Source organism: Choloepus didactylus (genome assembly GCF_015220235.1).
Source record: "Choloepus didactylus isolate mChoDid1 chromosome 11 unlocalized genomic scaffold, mChoDid1.pri SUPER_11_unloc2, whole genome shotgun sequence".
Classification (NCBI taxonomy): domain Eukaryota; kingdom Metazoa; phylum Chordata; class Mammalia; order Pilosa; family Megalonychidae; genus Choloepus; species Choloepus didactylus.
The window spans coordinates 1,372,026-1,399,443 of NW_023637579.1; the positions used below are offsets into that span (position 1 = coordinate 1,372,026).

At 36.5% G+C, this 27,418-nt stretch overlaps 1 protein-coding gene across 3 annotated transcripts in view; it reads right to left on the reverse strand.

The window, feature by feature from the left end:
• Positions 1 to 5,639: 5,639 nt before the first annotated feature.
• Positions 5,640 to 27,418, reverse strand: part of LOC119524545 (zinc finger protein 596-like) — a 48,322-nt gene continuing 26,543 nt past the window's right edge. The window contains exons 2-6 of one of the 3 annotated variants that reach the window (XM_037823233.1): positions 15,405 to 15,490; positions 13,856 to 13,963; positions 12,885 to 12,980; positions 12,288 to 12,367; positions 5,640 to 7,690 (exon numbers count right to left, since the gene is read on the reverse strand). In XM_037823233.1, coding sequence (XP_037679161.1) covers positions 6,488 to 7,690; positions 12,288 to 12,367; positions 12,885 to 12,980; positions 13,856 to 13,889 — 1,413 coding nt within the window. In that variant the 5' untranslated portion in view covers positions 13,890 to 13,963; positions 15,405 to 15,490 and the 3' untranslated portion in view covers positions 5,640 to 6,487. Of the gene's footprint in view, positions 7,691 to 12,287; positions 12,368 to 12,884; positions 12,981 to 13,855; positions 13,983 to 15,404; positions 15,491 to 27,418 lie in introns of all 3 variants that reach the window. The other 2 variants (XM_037823232.1, XM_037823231.1) reach the window with 2 other exon arrangements.

Genomic DNA, 27,418 nt, shown 5'->3' on the forward strand with positions numbered 1-27,418 from the left:
CATGGAGATATCGGCCCACCCCTTCAGGGTGGGTCTGAATTAAATTACTGGAGCACTATATAAGGTCAGACAGAAGAAGCACACAGCTACAGCCAGGAGGGACACTTTCAAGAATGCACAGGAGCTGAGAGAGGAGCTGCAGATTAGAGACAGTTTGAAGACAACTGTTGAAAGCAGTGCCTTTGCCCTGGAAAAGCTAAGAGAAGACAAAATGACCCAAGAGCAACTGAGAGTGACATTTTGAAGAGGAGCTGCAGCTAAGAAGAATGTCCTAGGAGAAAGCAATTTTGAAACCAGAACTTGGAGCACATGCCAGCCATGTGCCTTCCCAGCTGACAGAGGTTTTCTGGATGCCATTGGCCATCCTCTAGTTTGAAGGTACCCGATTGTTGATGCATTACTTTGGACACTTCATGGACTTAAAACTGTAACTATGTAACCAAATAAACCCTTGTATAAAAGCCAATCCATTTCTGATATTTTGCATCCCAGCAGCATTAGCAAACCGGAACACTCAAAAAGTTTCCATTCACAATAGCAACTAAAAAAAGTAGGTACCTAGGAATAAACTGAGTCAAAGATGTAAAAGACCTCAGCACAGAAAATTACAAAACCATATTAAAAGAAATAAAAAAGGACCTAAATAGGTGGAAAGATATTCTACGCTCATGGATAGGAAGGTTAAAAATCATTAAGACGTCAATTCTATCTAAACTATCTACAGATTCAATGCAATTCCAATCAAAATTCCAATAACCTACTTTGCAGATACGGAAAAGTTAGTTATCAAATTTATTTGGAAGGGAAAGGGAGCTTGAATTGCCAAAAACATCCTAAGAAAGAAGAATGAAGTGGGAGGACTTACACTTCCAGACAATGAAGACTAATATAAAGCCACACTGGTCAAAACAGCACAGTACTGGCACAAAGACAGACATATTGATCGGTGAAGTCAAACTGAGAGTTCAGAAATAATCCCTCAGATCTATGGTCAACTGATTTTTGATAAGGCCCACAAATCTACGGAGTTGGGACAGAACAGTGTCTTCAACAAATGGGGCTGTGAGAACTAGATGTCCAAAAGCCAGAGAACATGAGTACCCCTACCTCACCCTATAGAAAAGTGGACCAAGACCTCAATAAAGGTGACAGTACAATAAAACACTTAGAAGATAATATAGGTAAACATCTTTGAGACCTAGTAATAGGAGGTAGCCTCTTAGGCTTTACCCCAAAGCACCAGCAACAAAGTAAAAAACAGATAAATAGGAACTCCTCAAATTCAAAACTCCTATGCCTTAAAAGACTGCCAAAAAGGTGCAGAGGTTGCCAACTCAATGGGAGAAAGTATTTGGAAACCATTTATCTTATGAGACTGATATCCTGCATATATAAAGAAATCCTATAATTCAACAACAAAAGTACAAACAGCCCAGTTATGAAATAGGGGAAAAAATATTTAAAGACATTTTTCCACAGATGAAATTCAGGTGGCTAAAAAATACATGAAAAAATGTTCATCTACACTAGCTATTAGAGAAATGCAAATCAAAACCACAATGAGATACCATCTCACACCAATAAGAATGGCCACCATTAAACAAACAGGAGACAATAAATGCTGGAGAGGAAAGGGAGAAACTGGAATTTTTTCATTGCTTGTGAGAATGTATAATGGTACAGCTGCCGTGGAAGACGGTTTGGTGGTTTCTCAGAAAACTAGATATCAAATTATCCTGCAATCTGGCAATTCCACTTCTTGATATATACCCAGATCTGAAAGCAGTGAAAACAGATATTTGTGCACTGATGTTTATCCTGGCACTGTTCACAACTGCCAAGAGATGGAAACAATCCAAGTGTCCTTCAACAGATGAGTAAACAAAATGTGGTACATTCATATGATGGAATACTATGCAGTAGTAAGAAACAGTGCCCTGAAACATATGACAACATGGTTGAACTTTGAAAATAAAACATTGAAAATAAAATGAGCTAAATAAGACACCCATGAAAGGAGAGATATTGTATGTTACCACTACTATGAAAATACATGAACAATATAAAATCAATGTTTTATAATGGAGAATATGGGAGACTTAGTGACAGACAGAAACTAGTCAAGGGGGGATTATAATCTAATATGTTCACATATGTTAATGAGGTGAATTCAAAGATATGAAATTGGATGGGGTGATGACTGTTACTGGGATTATATGTATCAGACCTGCATTGAAGGGGAATAGCATTTGAAAGAGGCTGTTTAAAGGCATATATCCCACAGACTAGAACTACAAACATAGATAGGTGCTAGCATGATATAAATTCTAAAGTATGACACTGGAAAAGAGAATTGAGAACAGAATGGTATATGGGGAAAATCTACCTATTGAATACCAGGGAGTATAATTAATAGGAATACCTTACTAGTACCAAATACTAGAGACAAATCAAGGTTTCAAAGAGCTATGGGATGTTTCTGTCATCAGAATTGTTTAAAATGTAGATGAGGACTGTACAACTAAGTGTTAATGTGAGATACTGATGAATTTTCAGCAGAACATGCTATATGAACTTAGGACCCCTACTTATGGTACTAAAGGGGAGGCTAAATTCACCTACATTTATGCCTAGGAGTCACCTCCAGAGAACTTCTTTTGTTGCTCTAATGCAGACTTTCTCTATGCCCAACTCCACAAATTAATCACGCACCCCTGATGTGGTACAGGACCCACTAGATGAATGAGTCTCCCAGGTGATGTGGGACATGGATTCTGGGATGGAAACTGATCCTGGCATTGAGGGGGAATTGAATGCCTTTTTTACCAGAAGAAGAAAAAGACAACACAATAAGGTTTCAGTGACTAAAGATTTCAAATACAGGTGAGACTGTCCTGGAGGTTACTCCTATGCAGGCTTCACATAGATATGCCAAATGGCCACAGTATGATCAATGCAAGTCAACCATAGTCCTGAAATCTCTACAGAATATGTTTCTAGGTGAGGCTCTATAAAAGTTTCACTCATTAAGTATATTGCTAAGAAACTGCAATCCTCCAGAGAGCTCCTATGCCAGCTAAGTCCCAAAACCCAGGGGCAATAGCCTCTTAAAGAACATCAACCAGATGTGTCCCCTTTTCCCATAATGTTGACACCCCTTTTCAACATGAACAAGTTAGGTTGGTCACTGCCTACACATCCCGGAAGATCATGATCTTCATCCCTGAAAGTGATTAAAGGAGATGAATGGGTAGCAGACATGCAAGATGGAATTTAACAAAGGATTACGAATACTCAATCTATATATAATTTTCTTCTTCTTAGTTGTTAGGGTATTAAAATAGCTAGAAGGAAATAACAGACATAGTGGAACTATAACCCATAGCTGCTTGTTAAATTGTAATTTGAAAGCTACTAGCTTTTTGTATATATGTTACATTTCTCCATCAGGAAATAACTGATACTATGGTACTGTAACTCATAACATTTTTGGAAATTTCCTATATAGTTACTTGTTTCCTATATACTTTGAAAGTTATTGTTTTTGCACATTTGTTATATTTCACAACAAGGAAATAACTGAAACTGTGAAAAGTAAATCATAAAAAATAAAAATTACCTCAAAAGTGAAAAAACAAGCTGATTGTGATTCTGGACAAAAGGAAAACTAGGGTCATGTATGTCACAAGAAAGAAAGCTTTAAGAGAAAACATGAATGCACAAGTTTGAGTTTTCGGGTGAGTTGGCTTTTCTATGCTCTCATTTTCCACTCTGTGAAGTGGGAACAATAAGAGGACCTACCTATTATTTAAGCTTATAACAGTTGATACCGAGATCACCTGAGGATGGTATGAGTGGCAAGTCTTATTGACAGAATTTGTCAAGTTGAGTACCCTCTCTTTGCCTAAGGTTCCTCATCTACCAATGTGAGTAATAATTATGATTATCTCTTACATACTCTTGTGAGAACTAAAGAGTCAGTGCCTTCTAAGTCCAAAGAATTGGTTGGTATATACTAAGATTTCAAGCAAGATTTATTCTGACCTGCTAACCCTTCTATGCTTTCAAAGGAAAGATTAACTCCCCTTTAGGAAGTTTGTGTCAAATTAGAAAAATGCAGGCAAATAGATGAGAACCATAATAGTTGAATAAGCAATCCAATCAATGTATATACAAGCACAATTTTCTTAATATCTACTATCTTTTCGAAATCCTAATGCATTATCTCTACAAGTTAATTTTCATTGATTGAAAATAAAATAGTGTAATTAAGAGCTTTTACCTGGTATCCTAGGGTGCATGCTGCTAGTGCACTTCCCATGCCACACTCAACACGAACGGCAGTGAGCATTCACAAAAGAATGGGTGGCAGCTGCAATGCCTCTGGGAAGCCCTCCATGTCCCAGGCCAAACAAGGGACCAACTCCCACCAGCCAAGAGGCAGCCTGCAGGACTGACGGACTCACAGGACGTCCATTGTGAAAGCGTGAACAATGAACTCAAGTCATCTTCATCATCTTACCTGGATCACTGCCCCGTTGTGCACCCCAGGCTGTTTCTCCCTTTGTGGTCTCCCACTGAGAACTGGTGGAAGTTCCCGGGACTACAGAACCATCATGATAATAAGCCTTTCCTCCAGCAAAGTGAAAGGAGGAAGGAACACGCTTCCGCTTTTATCTGCTAACTCTCACTGGTGAGGCAGGGAGAAGAATGGCCAACCGGTTCCCAGGCTGAAGGAGCCTACTCAGCCGCAGAAGCCCATCTCCCTAAACTATCCCAAAAACAAAAGTGACGAAAGAACTGCCATATTTCATTGATTTTAATATGCATAGTCCTTGGATTTGAACATCTCTGAAAAGCCAGGCTGTCTAACAATGACTGGTGTGTTCTTGCTAAATTGGTAGCATTTTCTCTTTCCTAGGGACTCAGAACACAGTAGGCAGAACTTCAACCCAAATGATGGGGCATGTGAAACCAACCTGTCTTAAAGGCTCTGCAGGCAGAGCCCCCTTAATGCCTAAACATTTTTAAAAGGCTCAGTGTGGTCATCTGTGGTTTTGGAAAAACTCTGAAACTGCTGTATGGTGAACCCAGTCCCAAGTTTGGAAATCAGTTTTCAGTCCCAGGAAAAACCAAGTCTTTCCAGAGTCTCTGGAGAGACTTAAGATTTGAGGAGAAAAGCATTTTGTTGCTCTATTAAAATCTATTTTGTAGTTTTATTCTAAGAGTTATTAGTAGCCTAAAGTAAATCATACACTTTGATGATGGCTATCTAAAACTCTGATATTATCTTGTAACTCTTTGTTCTCAGGTAAACAGATATGTAAAATTAGTCATAGCAATTTAGGTATGGTTAACTCTGTTTTGAGCCTTTCAAAAAATCACTAACTGATCTAATCTACATTGGGTATAATAGAACAATAGCTCAAAATCAGTGAACATGCAAAATGCCATACAGTGCTGTCACGTAAGTAACTTTTCCTTCTCCAAAATATACCAACGGTTTTATATTTTACATCTAAAAAAACGATCAATGTAATACAGGGGGTTTAACAGTTTTCTAACTCATTAAAGCTCAATTTCTGTATGTCAAATTGTCCTTTTCATGAAGCAAGTAAAAATAATTATTGCATAGGTAATGAAAGAATTTATTTGGATTTATTTTTATCCATGTTTCCAGCCATGTATGCATGGGTACAATCTGTTAGAGGAAGGGGAATTTAACTGTAATTGCTATACAAAGCTAAAAAATCTATTAACTTGACCATAATGCCAAGTGTGTATGTTTCCAGGTACTGCCTCTTAATTTTGGAACACTACTCTTTATATTAATTTCTGCACATTTGGCATTCACAGGGTTTCTCTCCCATGTACATTCTCATGTTAAGATAAAAATATTGAATTTAAGCTTTATCACATGTATGGTATTCACTGGGATTCTCTAGTGTGTTCTCTCATCATCTGAGGGTAGAAAAATCAATGAAGGCTTCCACGCATGTATAGCATTCATAGGGTTTCTCTCCATTGTGAGCTCTTTCATGTCATTTGTGTGCAGATCATTCAAGGCTTTCCCACATGTATGACATTCATAGGGTTTTCTCTCCAGTGAGTTTTCTTATGTTGTTGAAGACTAAAAAAGTGAAGGCTTTCCCACATAGATTACATTCACAGGTTTTCGCTCCAGTGAGTTCTCTCATCTTATCTCAGGGCAGAGATATCAATTAACAATTTCCCACATGTATGACATTCATAGGGTTTCTCTCCAGTGTGAGTTGTCTCATGTCATCTGAGGGTAGAACTGAAGGCTTTCCCACATGTATCACATTCATAGGGTTTTTCTACAGTGAGTCCTCTTCTGTCATCGAAGGGCATAGATATCAACGAAGGCTTTCCCACAGGTAAGGCATTCAAAGGGTTTCTCTCCAGTGTGAGCTCTCTCATGTTGTCTGAGGTGAGACCACTGAAGGTTTTCCCACATATACGGTATTTATGGGTTGTCTCTCCAGTGAGTTCTCTCATGTCGTTTGAGGTCAGACCAACCAGTGAAGGCTTTCCCACATATATGGCATTTATATGGTTTTTCTCCAGTGTGTATTCTCGCATGGTGTTGAAGACCAGAAGGTCGAGTGAAGGCTTTCCCACACAGATTACATTCATAGGGTTTTTCTCCAGTGTGAGTTCTCTCATGTCGTCTGAAGGAAGAACAATCATTGAAGGCTTTCCCACATATATGACATTCATAGGTTTTCTCTCCAGTATGAGTTCTCTCATGTTGCTGAAGATTCGAAAGTCGAGTGAAGGCTTTCCCACACAGATTACATACATAGGGTTTCTCTCCCGTGTGAGTTTTCTCATGTTGTTGAAGACTAGAAAGTTGAGTGAAGGCTTTCCCACATAGATTACATTCATAGGGTTTCTCTCCAGTGTGAGTTCTCTCATGTTGGCTAAGGTGAGAATAACGAATGAAGGTTTTTCCACAAAGAAGACACTCAGGGCATTCCTCTCCAGTGTGTATTCTCCCATGCTCTCTAAGATAATGAGATTGGCTGAAGGCTTTCCCACATACATGGCATTCATAAGGTTTCTCTCCAGTGTGTGTTCTCTCATGTCGTTTAAGATGACAATACTGGCTGAATGTTTTCCCACATAGGTGGCATTCATAGGGTTTCTCTCCAGTGTGTGTTCTCTCATGTACTCTAAAGGTGGAATAATAAATGAAGGCTTTCCCACATGTACTGCATTCATAGGGTTTGTCTCCAGCATGAGTTCTTCCATTTTGTTGAAGATTAGAAGACTGACTGAAGGCTTTTCCATACAGGTTACATTCATCGAGTCTCTCTCCAGTGTTTGTTCTCTCATGTCGTCTAAAATCAATAAATCCAATGGAGGCATTCCCACATAGAAAGCATTTGTATGGTTTATCACCATTTTGAGTTCTATTGTATTGTTTGTGGCCAGTGCTTTTAATAAAGGGGCTAGAATTTTGATGGCCTTCATAGAATTTACTTCTATTGTGATTCTGCTCATGTTTATTACAAGATGAATGGTCACCGAGGACTTTTCCAAGTGGTTTCCTTAAATATGGTTTCTTTCCAATGGGAATTAATGCATATTGAGTCACTGTGGATCTGAGGGTGCAATCCTCTTGCAAATAATTACATTTAAAGGAATTCTTCTGAATGTGAGATATCTGTTGTGGGGAATTAGATAAAAGAGTGTCAAGCACTGTCCATATACATGCATTAGTCCATTTCCCTACATATAAATTGGCTAATCCTTCAGCAAAAATCTCCAATTAAAATAATTTCCATTTTAATTTCATATACACATTACTTACCTACACGGATATTTTCTCTAATATACCATTCCAATTGCAGAGCTATCAAATTTTGATCATGATGTTTAAAAGTTTAAATATGTCAACCATGTTTACAGAATCTTTTATAACTCAATTTTGCATTTAATATTTCCCTAAATTCAAACTATCACAGATTTTTGCTATGTTAGTTTAATAAAGTGATATGGATAGCCTATTTTTAAATTTTATTCAGATTGTTCAATAGCATACAATCCTCCAGAGATCCAAACTGCACAATCAATTGCCCATGGTACCATCATACAGCTGTGCTTTCAACATCAAAATGATTTTTTTTCAATTTTTAGAACATTTTCATTACCACAGAGAAGAAATAAAGGCAAAAAAGAAAACTAAAATCCTCCCATACCTGTAACCACCCACCCTTCATTACCGACTCATAGTATTGGTACAGTACATTTGTCACTGTTGATGAAAGAATGTTAAAATGCTAACTGTAGTACATAGTTTGCAATAGGTATATTTTCCCCATTACACACCTCTATTGTTGACTTCTAGATGTACTCTAAGAATTTGTAATCTTTCATGGAAAAGATTTCTAATATTTGTACAATTAATTATGGTCATATTCCACAACAAAATTCAGTTTTATTCAATCCCATATTTTAACCTCCAACTTTCCATGTGGTGACATATGTGACTCTCAGCTTGCCCTTTCCACCACATTCACACACCATTCAGCACATTTATTCTCAGAATAACATGCTACCATCACCTCTGTCCAGTTCCAAACACTTAAGTTCAACCAAATTAAATATTTTGTTCATAAGCAACTCTCTCCATTCTTTAGTCTCATTCTACATCTTGGTAACTTATATTTCATGTCTATGAGTTTACATAGGATAATTAGTTCATATCAGTGAGACCATGCAATATTTGTTCTTACGGGTCTGATTTATACCACTGAATACAGTGCCCTGACAGTTTCTTCATCAACCCATTTTAAGGCGGTTTTGTTCACTAACCATACATTCTGTGCTAAGTAAACAATTGGTTCCCTGTATAATCAGGTATTTATGCATTCACCACCATCACCACTAGCCATATAAGGGTATCTCCATTTCTCCCACAAACAAGGAGGAAGAGTCGAAGTATACAGACAAAAAAAAAAAAAAAGAAAAGACGAAAAAATGAGGTAAGCAACAAAAGAATTAAGCTAAAGTGCAATAAAAGTCAGACATCAACAATACCAACAGTCCATAACCTTCCCTTAAGTCCCTCTCTTACATGCATTTAGCTTTGGTATATTGCCTTTGTTACATTAAGGGAAGCATAATACAATAGTTCTGTTAACCATAGTTTCCAGTTTGCATGGACTGTACTTTTTCCCCAAAACCACCCCATTTTTAGCACCTTGCAACATTGACATTTATTTGTTGTCCCTCACATAAAAACATATTGGTAAATTTTACAATTGTTGAGCACTCTAGGTTCATTGAACAGTCCCAGTCTTTATCTTTCCTCTTTCCTTCTGGTGTCCCACATGATCTTAACCATACTTATGTTTAACCATGATCTTTCAACCATACTTAGTCATTTTTGTACAGTGTAGTTACACTTCTGTGCTCCCATGACCCAAAACTGTGTTCCAAACCTCTTACTCCTCTTTTCCTATTTGCCTCTTTGTTGCTCAGATGTGGCCCTCTCTCTCTACCTAAGCCAACTTGAAAGGTGAAATAACTGCCCTCCCCCTATGTGGAATCAGACACCCAAGGGAGTGAATCTCCCTGGCAACGTGGAATATGACTCCCGGGGAGGAATGTAGACATGGCATCATGGGATGGAGAACATCTTCTTGACCAAAAGGGGGATTTGAAAGGAAATGAAATAAGCTTCAGTGGCAGAGAGATTCCAAAAGGAGCCGAGAGGTCACTCTGGTGGGCACTCTTATGCACACTTTAGACAACCCTTTTTAGGTTCTAAAGAATTGGGGTAGCTGGTGGTGGATACCTGAAACTATCAAACTACAACCCAGAACCCATGAATCTCAAAGACAGTTGTATAAAAATGTAGCTTATGAGGGGTGACAATGGGATTGGGAAAGCCATAAGGACCACACTCCCCTTTGTCTAGTTTATGGATGGATGAGTAGAAAAATAGGGGAAGGAAACAAACAAAGATACCCAGTGTTCTTTTTTACTTTAATTGTTCTTTTTCACTTTAATTATTATTCTTGTTATTTTTGTGTGTGCTAATGAAGGTTTCAGGGATTGATTTAGGTGATGAATGTACAACTATGTAATGGTACTGTGAACAACTGAATGTACGATTTGTTTTGTATGACTGCGTGGTATGTGAATATATCTCAATAAAATGAAGATTTAAAAAAAGCAAAAACAAAAAACATATTGGTAAATTTTACCACAATTGTTGAGCACTCTAGGTTCACTGAGTTAAACAGTCCCAGTCTTTATCTTTCCTCTTTCCTTCTGGTGTCCCACATGATCTTAACCATAATTATGTTTAACCATGATCTTTCAACCATACTTATAGTCATTTTTGTACAGTGTAGTTACACTTCTGTGCTCTCATGACCCAAAACCGTGTTCCAAACCTCTTACTCCTGTGTTTTCCTATTTCTCTGTAGTGTTCCATTTAGTACTTCATGTAAAGCAGGTATCTTGTTCACAAACTCTCATTGTCTGTTTCTCAGAGATTATTTTAAACTCTCCCTCATATTGGAAGAATGGTTTTCCCAGATATAGTATTCTTGTTCGGCAGTTTTGCTCTTTTAATATCTTAAATATATCACACAACTTCCTTCTGGCCTCCATGGTTTCTACTGAGAAATCCACAGTTGGTCCTATAAACCTTCCTTTCCATGTGATGGATTGCTTTTCTCTTGCTGCTTTCAGGATTCTCTTTGATGTTTGATAATCTGATTAAGTATCTTGGCGTAGGTCTATTCAGATCTGTTTGGGGTACACTGTGCTTCTTGCATCTGTAATTTTATGTGTTTTCATGTCATCATTCAATTCCCTGAGATGGTGCCTATATTTTTCCATTCCTTTCCCTGTTCTTTTGTGTGTAAGATTTCAGATGTCTTGCTCTTGATTTCATGAGTGTTTTCTGCTGCTTGAGATCTGCTGTTGTATGTCTCCATTCTGTTTTTCATCTCTTGTGTTGTGCCTTTCATTTCCATAGATTCTGCCAGTTGTTTTTATAAACTTTTGATTTCTATCTTATGTTCACCCGGTGTTTCCTTTATACCTTTCATCTCTTTTCCCATATCTTCCCTGAACTCACTGATTTGGTTTTTGAATTGATTTGGCATATTTCTTTGAAAATCTTTGTTTCATTCAAGTAAAACAATATCTCACTGTATCTTAATTGAGGTGCAAGATTCCTCCCTTGTATGGGTCATATGTTTGTCTCAGAATGGGGTTATATTCAGTTTCAAGTTTCCCTGAGGGTGTATCTTAGAAGGATGACAGACTTTCCTGTGAGGCCTCTAGCCACTGTGCTTTTTCTAGCCAGCCCAGCAGGTGGCACCTGACAGCCTGTCGCTCCAACTGGTGTAAGGAGGTGTGGCCGGTTTAGTTTCTGTTTTGGCTATTTTCCCCCAGGTTCTGGGGTCTGAGTTCTGAAGAGAAGGCTGGAACTACAGGAGGGTCCCACCTCCTTCCTCCTAGGGAAGATATGCCCCCTAGGGAAGTATATTGTACACTTGAATTGCTCCTTTGTCTCTCTAAATCTGTTACCTCCACCGCAGTCTGGGTCAGAGCATTGGGAAGTGAAAATGGCTGAGGCTCTCTCCACTGAGCCACTCAGGTTGAGAGTAAAAGAAAGGCAAAGAAAGCCACCTTTCATAGCCAGTCCATGGCCCCCCAATTTTGCCTGTTGCTCAAAGACAGCACCTGGTCTCTTTCCAGGGACTTTAAGTTCAGTCACCTCTAAAAGCGTCTTGCTTGTTAGGGGTTTGTCTATCTTTATGGCTTGCATTCAGCAGTCAACATTTGTTTAAAAAAAAAAAAAAACCCAAGTTGGAGCTGGGCTAAGCTTTGTTCACTTGCTCTGGGACTCCTGCTTTCTTCTACAGTGAGGTCTTATAGCTCAGCTTGCCATGGGAGGAGGGGCTCCTGGCCCAGTTCCACAGTTTTTACTTAACAATTTTATGCTGCAATTTCAGCCATTCCACCTAATCCAGGTTGTTTTACAAAGTGTGGACAGTCGTAGTCCCCCCAGTAGTTGCTCCAGATTATTTACTAGTTGTTCCCGGTTACTTATTAGTTGTTCCAGGTGACTAAATTCTGCTCTTCTCTATACCACCATCTTGCCCCTCCCCACTGGACTTCTGGATTAGCTCTTGTCTCCAATATTAACTACACCTAGGTGTTTGTATTGAATTCCTCATTTATTCAATCTTCAGGGATTTATTTGGAAAATTAGGGTTCACACTAATGAAGCTTACCAATGATGTGTCCTCAGAATTGTAGTTACTGTAGATAAGTTGCATTACCATCTCTTGCTTTGCACAGGCAATTTTCATGCCTATAATTATTTGGGGGAAGAAACATACACTGTTAGAGTAGCATTACGGGAAAAAAAAAAACATTTCATTTCCAAAATATACCTGTCACTATGTTTCAAACACTGACACTTGGCTGAGAAATAATATCAAATAAAGAGATACTATAGGCAGAAGAAAACATTATAGCAAATTGAAAATCAGAGAAGAGTTTCAGGATTGAAACATGAGAAAAATAAAAAGAAGTTGGGATATCAGGGAAGTAAAAAGAGGGAAAATCTGCCAAAAGGAAGACAATGACAAGACTCATTAAGTAAAATTTTAGTTGCAATAGTGTAAGAATATTCCCTTAGCAAAGTTAAAGACAATTGAGTAGAACTTGATAAATTTATAGAATGATCATGTATGAAGAAAACTTCCCAATATTCTCACCTACATTTCAGAAATCGTAACTCAATTAAGGAAACCTGAACTTGATACTTCCAAGGACTTACTGACAAGGCCCCTGCACCTACTGATGCACAGGTTGCTAGAACTCACCTGGCTTCTGGTTTTGGAGACATTTTATTCCTTCTCTCCACACTACCTCTCCCTGGGCCAACTGGGAAAACACATTTGATTTGCAGACCTCACATCCTGTTTGTAGAAAAAAAAATACCTGGAATCTGAGTTAAGTGTAAGTAGCGTATCATCAAGTTCATGGCAGGCTACCAAAGGAAAAGGTAAGCACTAGAGATCAGTAAGGCAAAATATATATAAGTATACTTGAATACAGAACATTGACAATATTTCACCAACAAAGGGTATCTCTCGACATTGCTCTCACTATAGTGGGGACCTCTGGTTGTTGCTGCCCATGCACAAGTTCAGAGAGACTGCAGAAAACTCCAAATTCCAAATGGAGAGAAATTGTTTCCACAGTAGATTATTTTCAAAAACAATCCAATAAGCTTAAACTCCACAGAAACAATCTAAACTACATGTGGAACATGATATATGTGGTACTTTTACTATTGTGTAAAATCTTGGCATAGTCCTTAGGCCACAATAATTTCAAAATGTACAGTCCCTTATTTATCCATTCGAAAAGTATTCATTGACTTCCCAGCATTGCTTTGATGTTGGAGACTGAGATTCAAGAAAGACATTAAGTTGTGGTCAAGAAGTTTAAACTCTAAGGGGTGAATTAGATGTAAATGAAGAGTAAGAAAGAATATTTCACTTAGTTGGTTTTTAAAATAATATAAAATAATTTAAATGTTATTAAATATTATATATTTATATATATTTATATATATTATATTAATATTATATATTAAATATTAATATAAAATATAAACATATAAAGAATATAAACATGTATAAAAAGTTGATACAATATGGGGAAGCTGACATAGGTACTTGAAATAAAAAAAATATGACAGATGATAGCTACACAGGCAGACAGTAGATAGTTTAGATAGGTGATTGATATATACATATCAATGACAGGTAAATTTTCAGAGACTCACCGACTGAGACCAGATGATTAATATTCTCCAGCATCACTTCTCTGAACAGTTGTCTCTGAGATGTGTCTAGCAATGCCCACTCTTCCTGGGTGAAGTCTACAGCTACATCTTTGAAGGACATTAACTGCTAACATATCACAGAAGTTTCCGTTCACACAAGCCCATACTTAACAAATTCATGAATATGATGCTCAAAATGACAGCACTGAGGAAGCAGAGACTGTGTATATAAAGCTGAAAATGTGTTTGAAGGTCCAGTAAGATCAATCTCAATGCTCAACTTCCTATCTGCCTTTTAGATACACTCAGAAACACAAACATTTTAAATACATACAACTGCACTGTAAAGGATTATTACATGACGTGGTGTGACATAAATCTGGAAATTTCCCAAAAGACGAAATCATGACTTTCTGAGGCTGATTATGATACTTGCCCTAGAGCATCCATTAACTTAAATACTTTCCACCAATTTCAGGGAAATCCATAGTCATCATAAAGCAAGAAATATCCATGATATATCACTCATAAAAATTCACTAGAGACATTATTCGTGAATTGGATGACCTTACTTTCATCTCATTTATAACACTGCTTAACACTATGTCATGCATTTGAACATACCCAATGTCTTAATGTATAAGGCACTTTCTACTTAAATTCATTTCACTGGCCTAATTATTAACGTAGCAGGGAACTTTGAAGCAACATCTAGAATTCTGCAAAACTGAAAAGGTTTCATACAGAAATCTGTATCAGTAAGTGCCGCCTCCCTCAATTCTAGACAACTCAGTTCATGATAATGTAAACTACAGATGGAGCATGATCACAGGTCAGGGACTGCAGACCCAGCTGTACTGAACAATGGCCCTAGTCTGACCATTCCTGTGGTAAAGACCCACATTCTGAAGTATTCCTAAGGGAACAATACTTCTTATGCATTGCATCCATTTACAAAATTTCAATAAACTTAATTTACAAAAATTAATTGGGAACAATATTTGTAAGGAAAATTTTAGTTTCTTACATTTCAAAAAATGTGCAAATATAGTCCATCAACACTTAAAGAAAATAAAATTGGGGAAAATAAATGATTCTTCATTTACTTTTATTTCTAAACCTTCTCCAGTGCTCAGGTCAATATTGCCCAGTCTTATACCCCAGCACATGTAGAGCTGCATTAACTGAAAGAACCTGCTGAAACATCAGCCTCCCACTGACTGTTAACTTCTGCTCTTACTCATCTCTATCTTCTATGTTCACTGCATGCCTAAGCCAACTTGAGGCACTGACATGATCCATGAAGGCATTACTTCTCCAATGAGGCCATAGTTTGGGTGAGAAAAAGAAAATATCGCTCATCCCTTAAAAGAATACACCACCTTAATGGAGTCTGGAACAAACTATTGTAATGTTTGGAAGTACAGCTTGATGAGCCCAGATCCTTGAATAGTTCATGAATGGACTCAGAATGTTCATGCTAATAGGAGAAACCTCAACATCTGCTGGCAACAGTGGTGTAACTTGAGGTAAAGAACTCCCTACTCACCTGTGGTTGCATTGTTAATAGCTCAGCTGACAACTGTCTTCCTTTGGATTTTCACTCACAACCAGACAGGCAGTAGGTGAGCAAAGCTGAGAAAAGAGATAGAAGCCTTCAGACTCAAGTCTTGACCACAATTTGCAGACCTGCCGGTCATGAATCCCAAATCCTTCACTTTGGAGTAAACCCAGTCCAATCAATATGAATATGAAGTATGCTCCAAGAGAAACAGGAGGAGGTTTCTTCTCTTCCAGGGTCAAGACGTAAGAGGTCCTGTCTTCTCTAGCAAATAATGAGAATAAGAATACCTCCATTTTACAAATAAGGATATGACAATTACTGAGTGTTACATATTAATTATCCCATGGTGTTCAGGAACTTTTACTAATTCTCTTTCCAAAACACAGTAATTCCTGACCCATGCTTCATATACAACTCGGTCTCCACCACCAGAGAAAGCAGTCTGGAATTCCTCAGGTATAATTATTCTTGGTTGATGCACTAGCACTGGTTCTCCAAACTCCATCCCTGTCCTCTGGACTCTCACTCCCTACCTGCTCTAACCAGCATCTGACCTTCTGGGTTCACTTGCCCTAAATCATCTTGGTTCTTTCACATGTGATGTAAACAATTTAACACCCTCAACACTAAATTCAAGATCTCACTCCAACGGATGTGGATATCAACCAATAAACTTTATGGTTATTTATAGGGTAGAACTATTCAAGGTCTTGATCAATTTGGAGGATAAGTGGCTCCCAATATGCAAACCTAACCATGAATATCCCCTGCACTGGAAAATACTAGAAATATATGGGTCCTAATGTCACTGTCATGTCCCACAAACCTCATAATATTAGAAGGCTCAAAATATACAGACTGAAAAGATTTGGGAGAAAATCTATTTGCTCATTCTGATATTTTTGTGAAGGGGTAGCTGAAGGCTTTTTCACGTATTAATCATCAGCTGCAACATCCCATATTTCAGTATTTACATATGTGAACCGATGTGTATAATGTAAAGTCTCCTATAAACATCACTGCATGCATTGCATGGATGAATAATGACAATGTGCCACAAAGAGGTAGGATTAACTTACTCGTTTGTACCTGAAGAGCAGGGAAAAAACGGTTGTATTAAATATACTTGGAGAATTACATATTTTTAAAAGTTTAATCCTCATACTAATCCTGATAATAAATGTCAATTTCCTCCATATATTTCCCGAGAACAGTATTTCTGAGGTCCCTCTGACCCGGCATCGTGGGACGGAGAACATCTTCTTGACCAAAAGGGGGATGTGAAAGGAAATGAAATAAGCTTCAGTGGCAGAGAGAATCCAAAAGGAGCCGAGAGGTCACTCTGGTGGGCACTCTTACGCACACTTTAGACAACCCTTTTTAGGTTCTAAAGAATTGGGGTAGCTGGTGGTGGATACCTGAAACTATCAAACTACAACCCAGAACCCATGAATCTCGAAGACAGTTGTATAAAAATGTAGCTTATGAGGGGTGACAATGGGATTGGGAAAGCCATAAGGACCAAACTCCACTTTGTCTAGTTTATGGATGGATGAGTAGAAAATAGGGGAAGGAAACAAACAAACAAACAGACAAAGGTACCCAGTGTTCTTTTTTACTTCAATTGCTCTTTTTCACTTTAATTATTATTCTTACTATTTGTGTGTGTGCTAATGAAGGTGTCAGGGATTGATTTAGGCGATGAACGTACAACTATGTAATGGTCCTGTGAACAATCGAATGTACGATTTGTTTTGTATGACTGCATGGTATGTGAATATATCTCAATAGAATGAAGATTAAAAAAAATAATAATAATAAAAAATAAAATACAAGGAACAAATTTTGATCAAGCATAAAAAAAAAAAAAGAAAAAGAAAAAGAAAAAGACAGCTAAGAAACTAAATCCTAGAGGTAACACTGTAAATTACTCAAATGTATAGTGTATAACAGAAAATTCCAAGACAAAGAAACAGGAAATGATAGGTCACCTGAAGGCAAAAGATAAAAATCCCAAAACCACCCAAAAAGACCAGACTTTAGACTTACTGGAGAGAGACTTTTAAAAAAATGATCTTCAGTATGTTCAAAGAGATAAAGGAAGACAAAGAAAGAACTAAAGGATATGAGGAAAAATAAAAGGAAAAGTAAGAAAGAACAAGCAGAGCCTAAGAGATTTGTGGGACATAATCAAGCATAACAATAAATGCATTAGAGGAGTAACAAGGAGAAGAAAATGTTAGGAGGAATATTCAAAGAAATAATGGCATAAAACTATGCAAGTTTAACAAAGGACATGAATATGAGATTCACATATCTCAGCAAATTTCACACAGGATCAATTCAATGATAACCATATTCAGAAATATAGTAATCACATTGTCTAATGCCAAGAACAAGGAGAGTGTCCTGAAAGCTGCAAGAGAAAAGCAACAACTTATCTACAAGGGAATCCCAATAAAATTAACTTCTAATATATATTCAGAAACCATGGACACAAGAAGGCAGTAGCATGAAATATTTACAGTGCTGAAAGAACACAATTTCAAACCAAAAATTCTGTATCTAGCAAGGCTTCCCTTCTTGCTGAGGGAGAAAGACATTCCCAGATAGAAGGAGTTAATTATGACTAGATCTATCCTAACATGAAGACTAAAGGGAGTTCTTCATCCTGAAAGGAAGACCACTAGACAGTGGACCAAAGCAGCATAAAGCTCTCATAAAGGTAACATTATGGGTAATTTCAAATACCAGTACTACAGTATTGCTTTTTTTGTTAAATAACTCCACATTTCCCCCCAGCTCCTCGGAGTGGCTCTGCATATTATTTTTTCATTCTTCTTATTTTAAAATTAACTATCAAAATTTTTTTAAAAAAACAATAAAAAAGCATTCAAACAAAACCATTACAAAGCAATAAGAAAAAAGAAATAACCTAAAATAACTAACTACTTCCAACATGTTCCTACTGTACCCCAAGAACATATACAGACTATAACCCAAGAAAGGAATAAGAGAAACAGATAACCTACAATAACTATATTTCTGTGAACTTGTTCCTACCATACCTATCAGAAATTAACAAAACAGTCATCCCGAAGCATTCCCAAAATGTTAAATTTGCCCACAATAACTTATCCATTCTTTGAATTGGGTTGCTTCCATGGAGATGTGTCCCACCCAACTGCAGGTGATACCTTTGATAGGACTGTTTCCATGGAGATACAGTCCTGGCCATTCAGCAAGGGTCTTGAATGGGTAGTGGAGTACTTTCAAAAGAGCCACACAGGCCCAGACTCTTGCTGATGCTGATGCTGAGACATGCTTGGAGTTGTGGGTCCCTGATGATGGCAGTTGTAGCCACAAGAGTCATTTCGGAGAATGCGATTTGAAACACAACCTGGGAGCAAGATGCCACCCATATGCCTTCCCACCTAACAGATTTTCCAGATGCCAATGACCTTTCTCCAGGGAAGGTACTCTATTGATGCCTTTCCTTGGACACTTTATGGCCTTAAGACTGTAACTGTGTAACCAATAAACCCCCTTTATAAAAACCAATAAATTTCTAGTATTTTGCATAATGGCAGCATTAGCAAACTGGAACAGGGTACTTTTGGCATCTTAACATTTAGGTTCTCCAATACATGAAGAGGGATGGCTGTCTATTTAGTTCTATTTAAATTCTTTCAGCAATATTTCACAGTTGACTTGCACAAGTCCTTTACATCCCTTGGTTCAATTTATTCTCAAATATTTTATTCTTTTAGTTACTTTTGTAAATTTAATTATTTTCTTCATTTCCTTCTTGGATTGTTCTTTGATGGAAAATGAAAACATCCTGATTATTCTATATTGAACTTTAACCCATTAATTAGTTCAAGTAGCTTCTTTCTAGATTTTTTTTCTATTTCTACACTTAGAATCATGTCATCTGTGAATAGGAAGAGTTCTACCTCTTCTTTTCCATTCTGTACTCACTTTATTCCATTGTCTTATCCTAATTGCTTTGGATAGAATTTCCAGTAAAATGTTGAAAGGCAGTGGGGAAAGAGGGCATCCTTTTCTTGCTCCTGATCTGGGGGGAAATCTAGCAGTCTTTCACTAGCTAGGAAGTTACCTGTAGCTTTTCATATATGTCTTATCATGTTAAGGATTCCAATGCTTTCTAGGTTTTTTGTGTATTTTAATTTAGAAAGGGTGTTATATTTTGTCAAATGCTTTTCTGTGACAAATGGCATTACCATGTCATTTATCCCCTTCATTTCTTTAATATGGTTTATTGATTGTTTTATGTTGAGCCACCATTCTATTCCTGGCAACAAGCTGGAGATTCTATATAATAATTTTAATGTACAGTTGGATTTTGTTAGTATTTTGTTGAGGGTTTTTGCTGTATATATTCACTAGAGATACTGGATTGTATTTTGTTTTTCTGGAGACTTTGGTATTAAAATGATGCTGGCTTCATTGACTGAGTTGGGAGTAGTTGATTATTCCTCAGACTTGGAAGGTTTTCAGCATTAAAGGTGTTAGTTTTTCTTGGACTATTTGGGAAAATAAACCAGTGAAGCCATCTGAAGCAGGACTTCCTTTTGGTAAAAGGATTTTTTTTTTATTACAAACCTGTGGGTTTTCAGAACAATCACGAAGTAAATACAGGATTCCCAAATACTGACTGATAACTAACACTTGCATTGGCATGGAACACTTGTTACAACTGATGATAGCACATTTTTATAATTTTACTATTATAGTTCATGGTTCAACTTTGGGTTCACTGTGTACTGTAGTTCTATGGACTTTAAAAAAATTTTTATTTTATTGTGATATACAATCTAACACTTCTCCCTTTTAGTTATATTCATACATATATTTCAGTGCTGTTAATTGCATTCATAATGTACTACCATCACCACCATTTATTTTGAAAACATTTCCTTCATTCCAAATAGGAATCCTGCAAATTTTAAACCTTAAATTCCCATTCCCTATCACTACCCCTTCACATGGTAACCTATATTCTAGATTGTGACTCCATGAGTTTCCTTACTCTAATTGTTTCAAATCAGTGAGACAATACAATATTTGTCCTTTTCTGTCTAGATGATTTCATTCAACATATCTTCAAGGTCCATCCACGTTGTCAGATATAACAGGATTGACATCTTAACATTTAGAATTCCAACCCATAAATGTAGAATGTCCTTCCTTTTCCTTCAGACTTTGATTTCTTTCAGCAATGTTTTGTAGCTTACCTTGAATAAATTCTTCACTTCTTTGGTCAGATTTATTCCTATATCTTTGATTCTTCAGTTGCAATTATGAATGGAATTTCTCTTGATTTTTCTGCCCAATTTTTCTGTTCATCCCTTCTGTAGAAAAATACTGATTTGTGGGGGTTAATCTAGTACCCTGCCTTTTTACTGAATCCATTTATTACTTTAAGGAGTTTTGTTATGGATGCTTCAGGAATTTGTGTAAATAGAATCAAATCAAATGCAAATAAGTAAAGTCTTGCTTCCTGCTTTCCAAATTTGGATGTCTTTTTTGTTTCCTTGCCTAATTGCTCTAGTGAGAACTTCAAGTCCAATGTTGAATAACAGTGCAGACACTGGGTATCCTTGTCTTCTTCCTGATCTTAGAGGGATAACTTTCATTCTTTCACCATTAAGTAGGATGTGAGCTGTGGGCTATTCATATATGCCCTTTATCATGTTGAACCTTTTTCTTTCAAGTGTTCTAAGTGTTTTTATCATAAAATGGTGCTGGATTTTTGCCAATGACTTTTCTTCATCTATTGGGATTTTCATGTGTGTTTTCCCCATTCATATGGTTAATGTGCTGTATTACCTTGATTTGTTATATTGAACAAACCTTGCATACAAGGTATAAACCCCACTTGATCATGGTGAATTATCTTTTTAATATCCTATTGAGAAAAATGTACACAGAAGCTCAGAGACATTTTGGAGAGAAGGACCAGCAGAAATTACAGTATGCCTTCCCATGTAACAGAGGAAACCCAGATGTCAACAGCCTTTCCTAAGAGAAGGTATCTTCCTCTGATGACTTAAATTTGGAAATTTTCATGGCCTTAAAACTAAATTGTAACTAATAAATTCTCACTATAAAAGCCAATCCAATTCTGGTATATTGCATTCTGGCAGATTTGGCAAACCATAACAGATGTATTAAAGTCTCTTACCCAAATTGATCTACATATTGAATGCAATAGCAAAAATTTTCCAAAAGCCTGTTCTGCTGAAATGGAAAATCTAATTATCAAATTTCCTTGGAAGGGTAAGGGGCCTTAAATAGCCAAAAAAAAATCTTGAAAAAGAAGTGGGAAGACTCACACTTCCTGACTTTAAAGCATATTATAAAGCCACAGTAGTCAAAGCAGCAAGGTTACCGGCATAAAAATAGAAATATTGGTCAACAGAATTGAATTGAGAGTTCAGAAATAGACCCTCACATCTCTGGTCAATTCATTTCTGACATGGCTCCTGACGGCACTCAATCAGGACAGAACAGTCCCTTCAATGAATGGTGCTGAGAGAACTGGAAATCCATAACCAAAGGGGCTCCCATCTCACTCCCTACACAAAATTAATTTAAATGGATCAAAGACCTGAATATCAATCAGAGCCAGTACCATAAATCTCCTAGGAGAAAATATAGGGAAAAACCTCCAAGATATAGTGATTAGAGGTAAGTTTCTTAGGTGTTATACCCAAAGCACAAGAAAAAAAACAGACAAAAGAGATCGCCTCAAAACTGAATACTTCTGTGGACGAAATGACTCTGTCAAAAGAGTGAAATGGAAACAAAATAAATACAAAAAATTATTTAGAAACCACATCTCTGATAAGGGTTTGATATTCAGAAAATGTAAAGAAATACCACAGCTCAGCAAAAAGAAAAAAATACCCAATTAAAAACTGGGCTAAAGATATGAACAGCCATTTTTCCAAAGAGGACATACAAGTGTTTAAAAAGCATCTTCACACAGTATCAGAGAAGTGCAAATCAAAACCACAGTGAGCTATCATTTCATAGACACTAGAATGCCTGATACTAAACAGCAAAATACAACTGTTGGTGAGAATGTGGAAAAACAGGAACACTGACTCACTGCTGCTGGAAATGTAAAATGATACACACTGTGGAAGATGGTTTGGTGGTTCCTGAGAAAAGCTAAGTACAGAGTTGCCTTATAATCCAGCAATCCAACTACTCGGTATAAACCAGATCTGAAAGCAGGGATGTGAACACACACTTGCACAGCAATGTTCATAGTGTCATTATTCACATGTGCCAAAGGAATGGAGACAGACCAAGTGTCCATGAACACATGAAAGGATAAACAAATGTAGTATATACCTATAAGGAAAATTATTGTGCAGTAAGAAGGAAAAAATTCCTGAAGCATATGACAACATGGATAAACCCTGAGGACATTATCCTGAGTGAAATATGGCAGATACAAAAGGACACACATTTTAGGAATCTAATATGAACTAAGTATAAAATGTAAACTCATAAAATCTAGAATACAGTTTACCAGAAGTTAAAATGAGAGTAGAGAATACAGAGTAGCTGCTTAATATGTGCAGAATTTTTAACTAGGATGAACTTAAATGGAAATAGATGTAGGTGACAGTAGCACATCATTGTGAATATAATAAGGCCGAATTTTATGTGAATGTGGTTCAGAGGAGTAGTTTAAAGTCATGCATGTAACCAGAAGGAAAGCTAGAAGTTAAAATATGGGAATGTATAATACAGTGGACCTTGTCATTGACAATAACTACGGTTAACAGCACAAATGTAAATAAGTTCTCTCATAAACCAGAACAAATATATGACACTTTAAGATGGAGTTAATAAGAGAGGTATAGAAGAAAAAAAATGTATCTATAGCAAACTATGGACAACAGTTAACAGTAATGTACTATTTTTCACCAACAGTGACAAATGTACCAGAACAAAATTGGGTTAATAATGGGGGTAGGTGGGATAAAGGGAATGGCATATTTGGGGTTTCTTTTTATATTTTTATTTTTAATTTTTCTCTTTGGAGTAATGAAAACCTTCTAAAATTGATTGTGGTGTTGAATGCACAACTATATGATGATACTATGAGCCGTGGATTGTATACTTTGGATAAATTATCTGGTGTCTGAATATATCAATAAAATTGCATGGAAAAAAAGAGACATACTTTAAATGTAACGACAAAGAAAGGTTGAAACAAAAAGATGATACACATCAGGAATACACTACTATAAAGAAAGCTTGTACAGATACTTAATTTCAGACAAAATAGACTTTATATCAAGAAGTTTTATTAGAATATAACAATAAAAGTCAACTCAACAGAAAGATACAATACTAAGATTATCTATATATAATAACAGCTTCAAACATGCAAAATAAAAGATGACAAAAGTAAAAGAAATAACAAGCACACAATTACACTAAAATATTTTAACACAACTGTCTGTCTGATAGAACAAAGACATCAGTAAAGATTTAGAAGCTGTAATAACATGATTAATCAATTTCATCTGACTTATCTAGAACTCTGTATCCAATTTATCTAGAACTCTGTATCCAATGAATGCAGGAAACATTCTTTGTAATTGCACATGAAACATTTACCAAAAGACATCATATGCCGGGCTATAAAGCAAGTATCTAAAAATTTTAGATGAAGATCATATTGAGTATCGTCCCAATTTGCTAGAGCTGCCATTATGCAAAATACCAGAAATGGAATGGCTTTTATGAAAGAATTTATTAACTTACAAATTTACAGTTCAAGGGCCATAAAAGTGTCCAAACTAAGGCATTAACAAGAAGGTATTTTCACTGAAGAACAGCCTTTGGCATCCAGAAAACCTCTGTTAGCTGGGGAGGCATGTGGCTGGCTGCTGTTCCTTTGCTCCTGGTTTGCCTTTCAAAATGGCATTCTCCAAGCATCTCTAAGTGTCAGTAAGCATCCGGGTCTTGGCTTAGCATAACCCAGAATGTTTTCACATCTCCATTCTTTGTGCAAGTTCTCTTTAAAGGACACCAGTAAACTAATCAAGATCTACCCTAAATGGGTGGAGTCAAACTTTCATGGAAACATCCCATCAACAGGTCACACCCTAATCAAAAAGATGAATCAATCTGCCCCCACAAGATTGCATTAAAGAGTATGACTTGTTCTGAGGGACATAATATGTCCAACCAGGACACATGTTCTCTGACTCTGTGGAATTTAACTAGAAGTCCAAAATAAAAGATAACCAGATTCTCAAATATTCGGCAATCAAGCAACATGCTTCTAAATAACCAATAAGAGATAGATGAAATAATTGAAATTAGAAAACATAAATTTTGAAAATGACAAAACTGCTAGAATGAGTTATATAAAACATAAAAGATTCACTAAGTTTTCTCTCTCAGAAACTTAAACCCACCAGAGTATTCCTACGCCAGGCAAGTCTTAAAACCCAGAGGAAACAGCCTCATTAAGAAAAACAACACATGCAAACTCCTTCCACATACTGTGAACAACCCCTTTCAATATGAACAAGTTAGGGTGCTCACTGCATAGACACCTCTGAAGATGGAGAAAGAAATTAAGAGAGAGGCAGAGGTAGCAACAAACAAGGTAAGATTTAACAAAGACTTATGAGTACTGAAACTTTATGTAAATATATATATATATATATATTTAGATGCTGGGGTGTGGGAATAGCTGAAAAGAGGTAACTGGCATGGTGGAACTATAACCTATAACATCCTTTAAAATTTGCTCTAGAGCTACTCACTGAATTGTTCTTTGAAAGCCCTCACCTTTCTGTATATACCCTATATTGCATAATAAGGAAAGAACTGAAACTGTGGAACTGTAACCTATAATAATTTTTGAAATTACATATGTAACTGTTGAGCCATACATTGAAAGTTAACACCTCTCTGCATGCATATTTCACAATGGAAATAGCTGAAACAGTGGAACTGTGACCCAAGACATTCTTTGATATTTGCTTTCTACTTGTTAAATCATACTTTGAAAGTTATCACTGATATGAATATATGTTAAAGGTCACAATAAAAAATGCATTAAAAAACTCATAGGATGAGCTAAAGCAAGGTTAAGAGGGAAAGTTAAACCTCCAAATTCATAAATTAGAAAAGAAAAAATGTTGGAAAGTCAATGATTAGTCATCTAAGTTTCAATCTTGAGAATCTGGAAAAAGACAACTAAGTTAAATCCGAAGAAAGTAGAAGGATAAGAAAAATAAGTACAGAAATTGATAAAGTAGAAAGTAAACATGCAAATAAGAGAAAATCAATATCACAAAACTGTATTTTTGAAAACACTAATAAAATTATATACCTGCCATTGTGGGATGGAGAACATCTTCCTGACCAAAAGGGGGATTTGAAAGGAAATGAAATAAGCTTCAGTGGCAGAGAGATTCCAAAAGGAGCCTAGAGGTCACCCTGGTGGGCACTCTTATGCACAATATAGACAACCCTTTTTAGGTTCTAATGAATTGGAATAGCTAGCAGTAAATACCTGAAACTATCACGCTACAATCCAGAACCCCTGAATCTTGAAGACAATTCTATAAAAATGTAGCTTATGAGGAGTGACAATGTGATTGGGAAAGCCATACGTACCACACTCCCCTTTGTCCAGTGTTACGGACGAATGAGAAGAAAAATAGAAGCAAAGAAAAAAAAGGCACCCAGTGTTCTTTTTTACTTTAATTGTTCTTTTTCGCTTTAATTTTTATTCCTATTATTTTTGTGTGTGTGACAATGAAAACGTTCAAAAATTAATTTTGGTGATGAATGCACAACTATACAAGGGTACTGTGAACAACTGAATGTATGTTTCGTATGACTGCATGGTATGTGAATATCTCAATAAAAACGAATGGAAAAAAAGAAACATTTAGGGAATCAGGATCAAGGTAAGACCTCAGAAAATACATATGTGACCTATAAACATACAAAAAAATATTAAGTCACAAATCACAAACCTAGCTACTATTGAGAAACTAACAACAAATACATCACTTAGAAAAGAAATAAGATGGCCAAAAAGTTTTTTAAATATGTGCAGAATTATACCTTTCTTTGATTTAGAGAGGCAGAAATGTATAATATGAAGAATTCAGGCTCTCAGGGTAGGAACATGTTGGAAGCAATGTTGTTATTTTAGGTTGTTTCTCTTGTTCCTTTGCTTTGTTTGAAATGTAGTTTTTTTAATTATTGTTTGTTGTCTATTTTTTTAATAAAGTTAAAGGAAAAAAAAAGAATTCAGGCTCTGAAAATGACCTAGGATCTAATCTTCAGCTCCATGATTACTAGCTCTGTGATTCTGACAAATCAACCTAACCTCACTGAAACTTACTTTCTTCACCAAGCATTCAAAAGATCTTTTTTACTTATGTAGCTAAATCTATTGTTTTGCTTTTAGCTTTTCCTCAGCTTTTATGATTAAAAATTTCTTCCAAATATCAAAAAATATTAACCTATTTTTTTCTAGTATTTTAACTTTTTTACATTTAACCCTCAATTTCCTTTGTCTTTATATTTACATTACACTGCCTGATGCTGAATTTCTTCTTTATGCTAGCTTTTTTTTAACATAGTTTGTCAACTTTTGATTTCTGTTATTTCCTCTAAAGCCATGTTTTTCCCTGCCTCCAGGCTAAAAACTTGGTATTCTCTTGGGCTTAAAACCCTTTGACAATAGTCAGCACAGAAGATGGTGGCTAGCTGAGACAGGGTGAAAAAACACCTCCATTGAAAATACTACAAAAAAAACAGAAAGTGCCCCAGAGCACTAGTTCCAGCAATGCACCAGCCAGACAAGGTCTGCTAAATCCACAGGGACCATGCATTTGGTGAAACTGGGAGTCTGCATTCTGAAATGACTGAGTGAGCTGGCTGAAAGTCCAGCAGCCATGCTGTGGTGTGAGGAA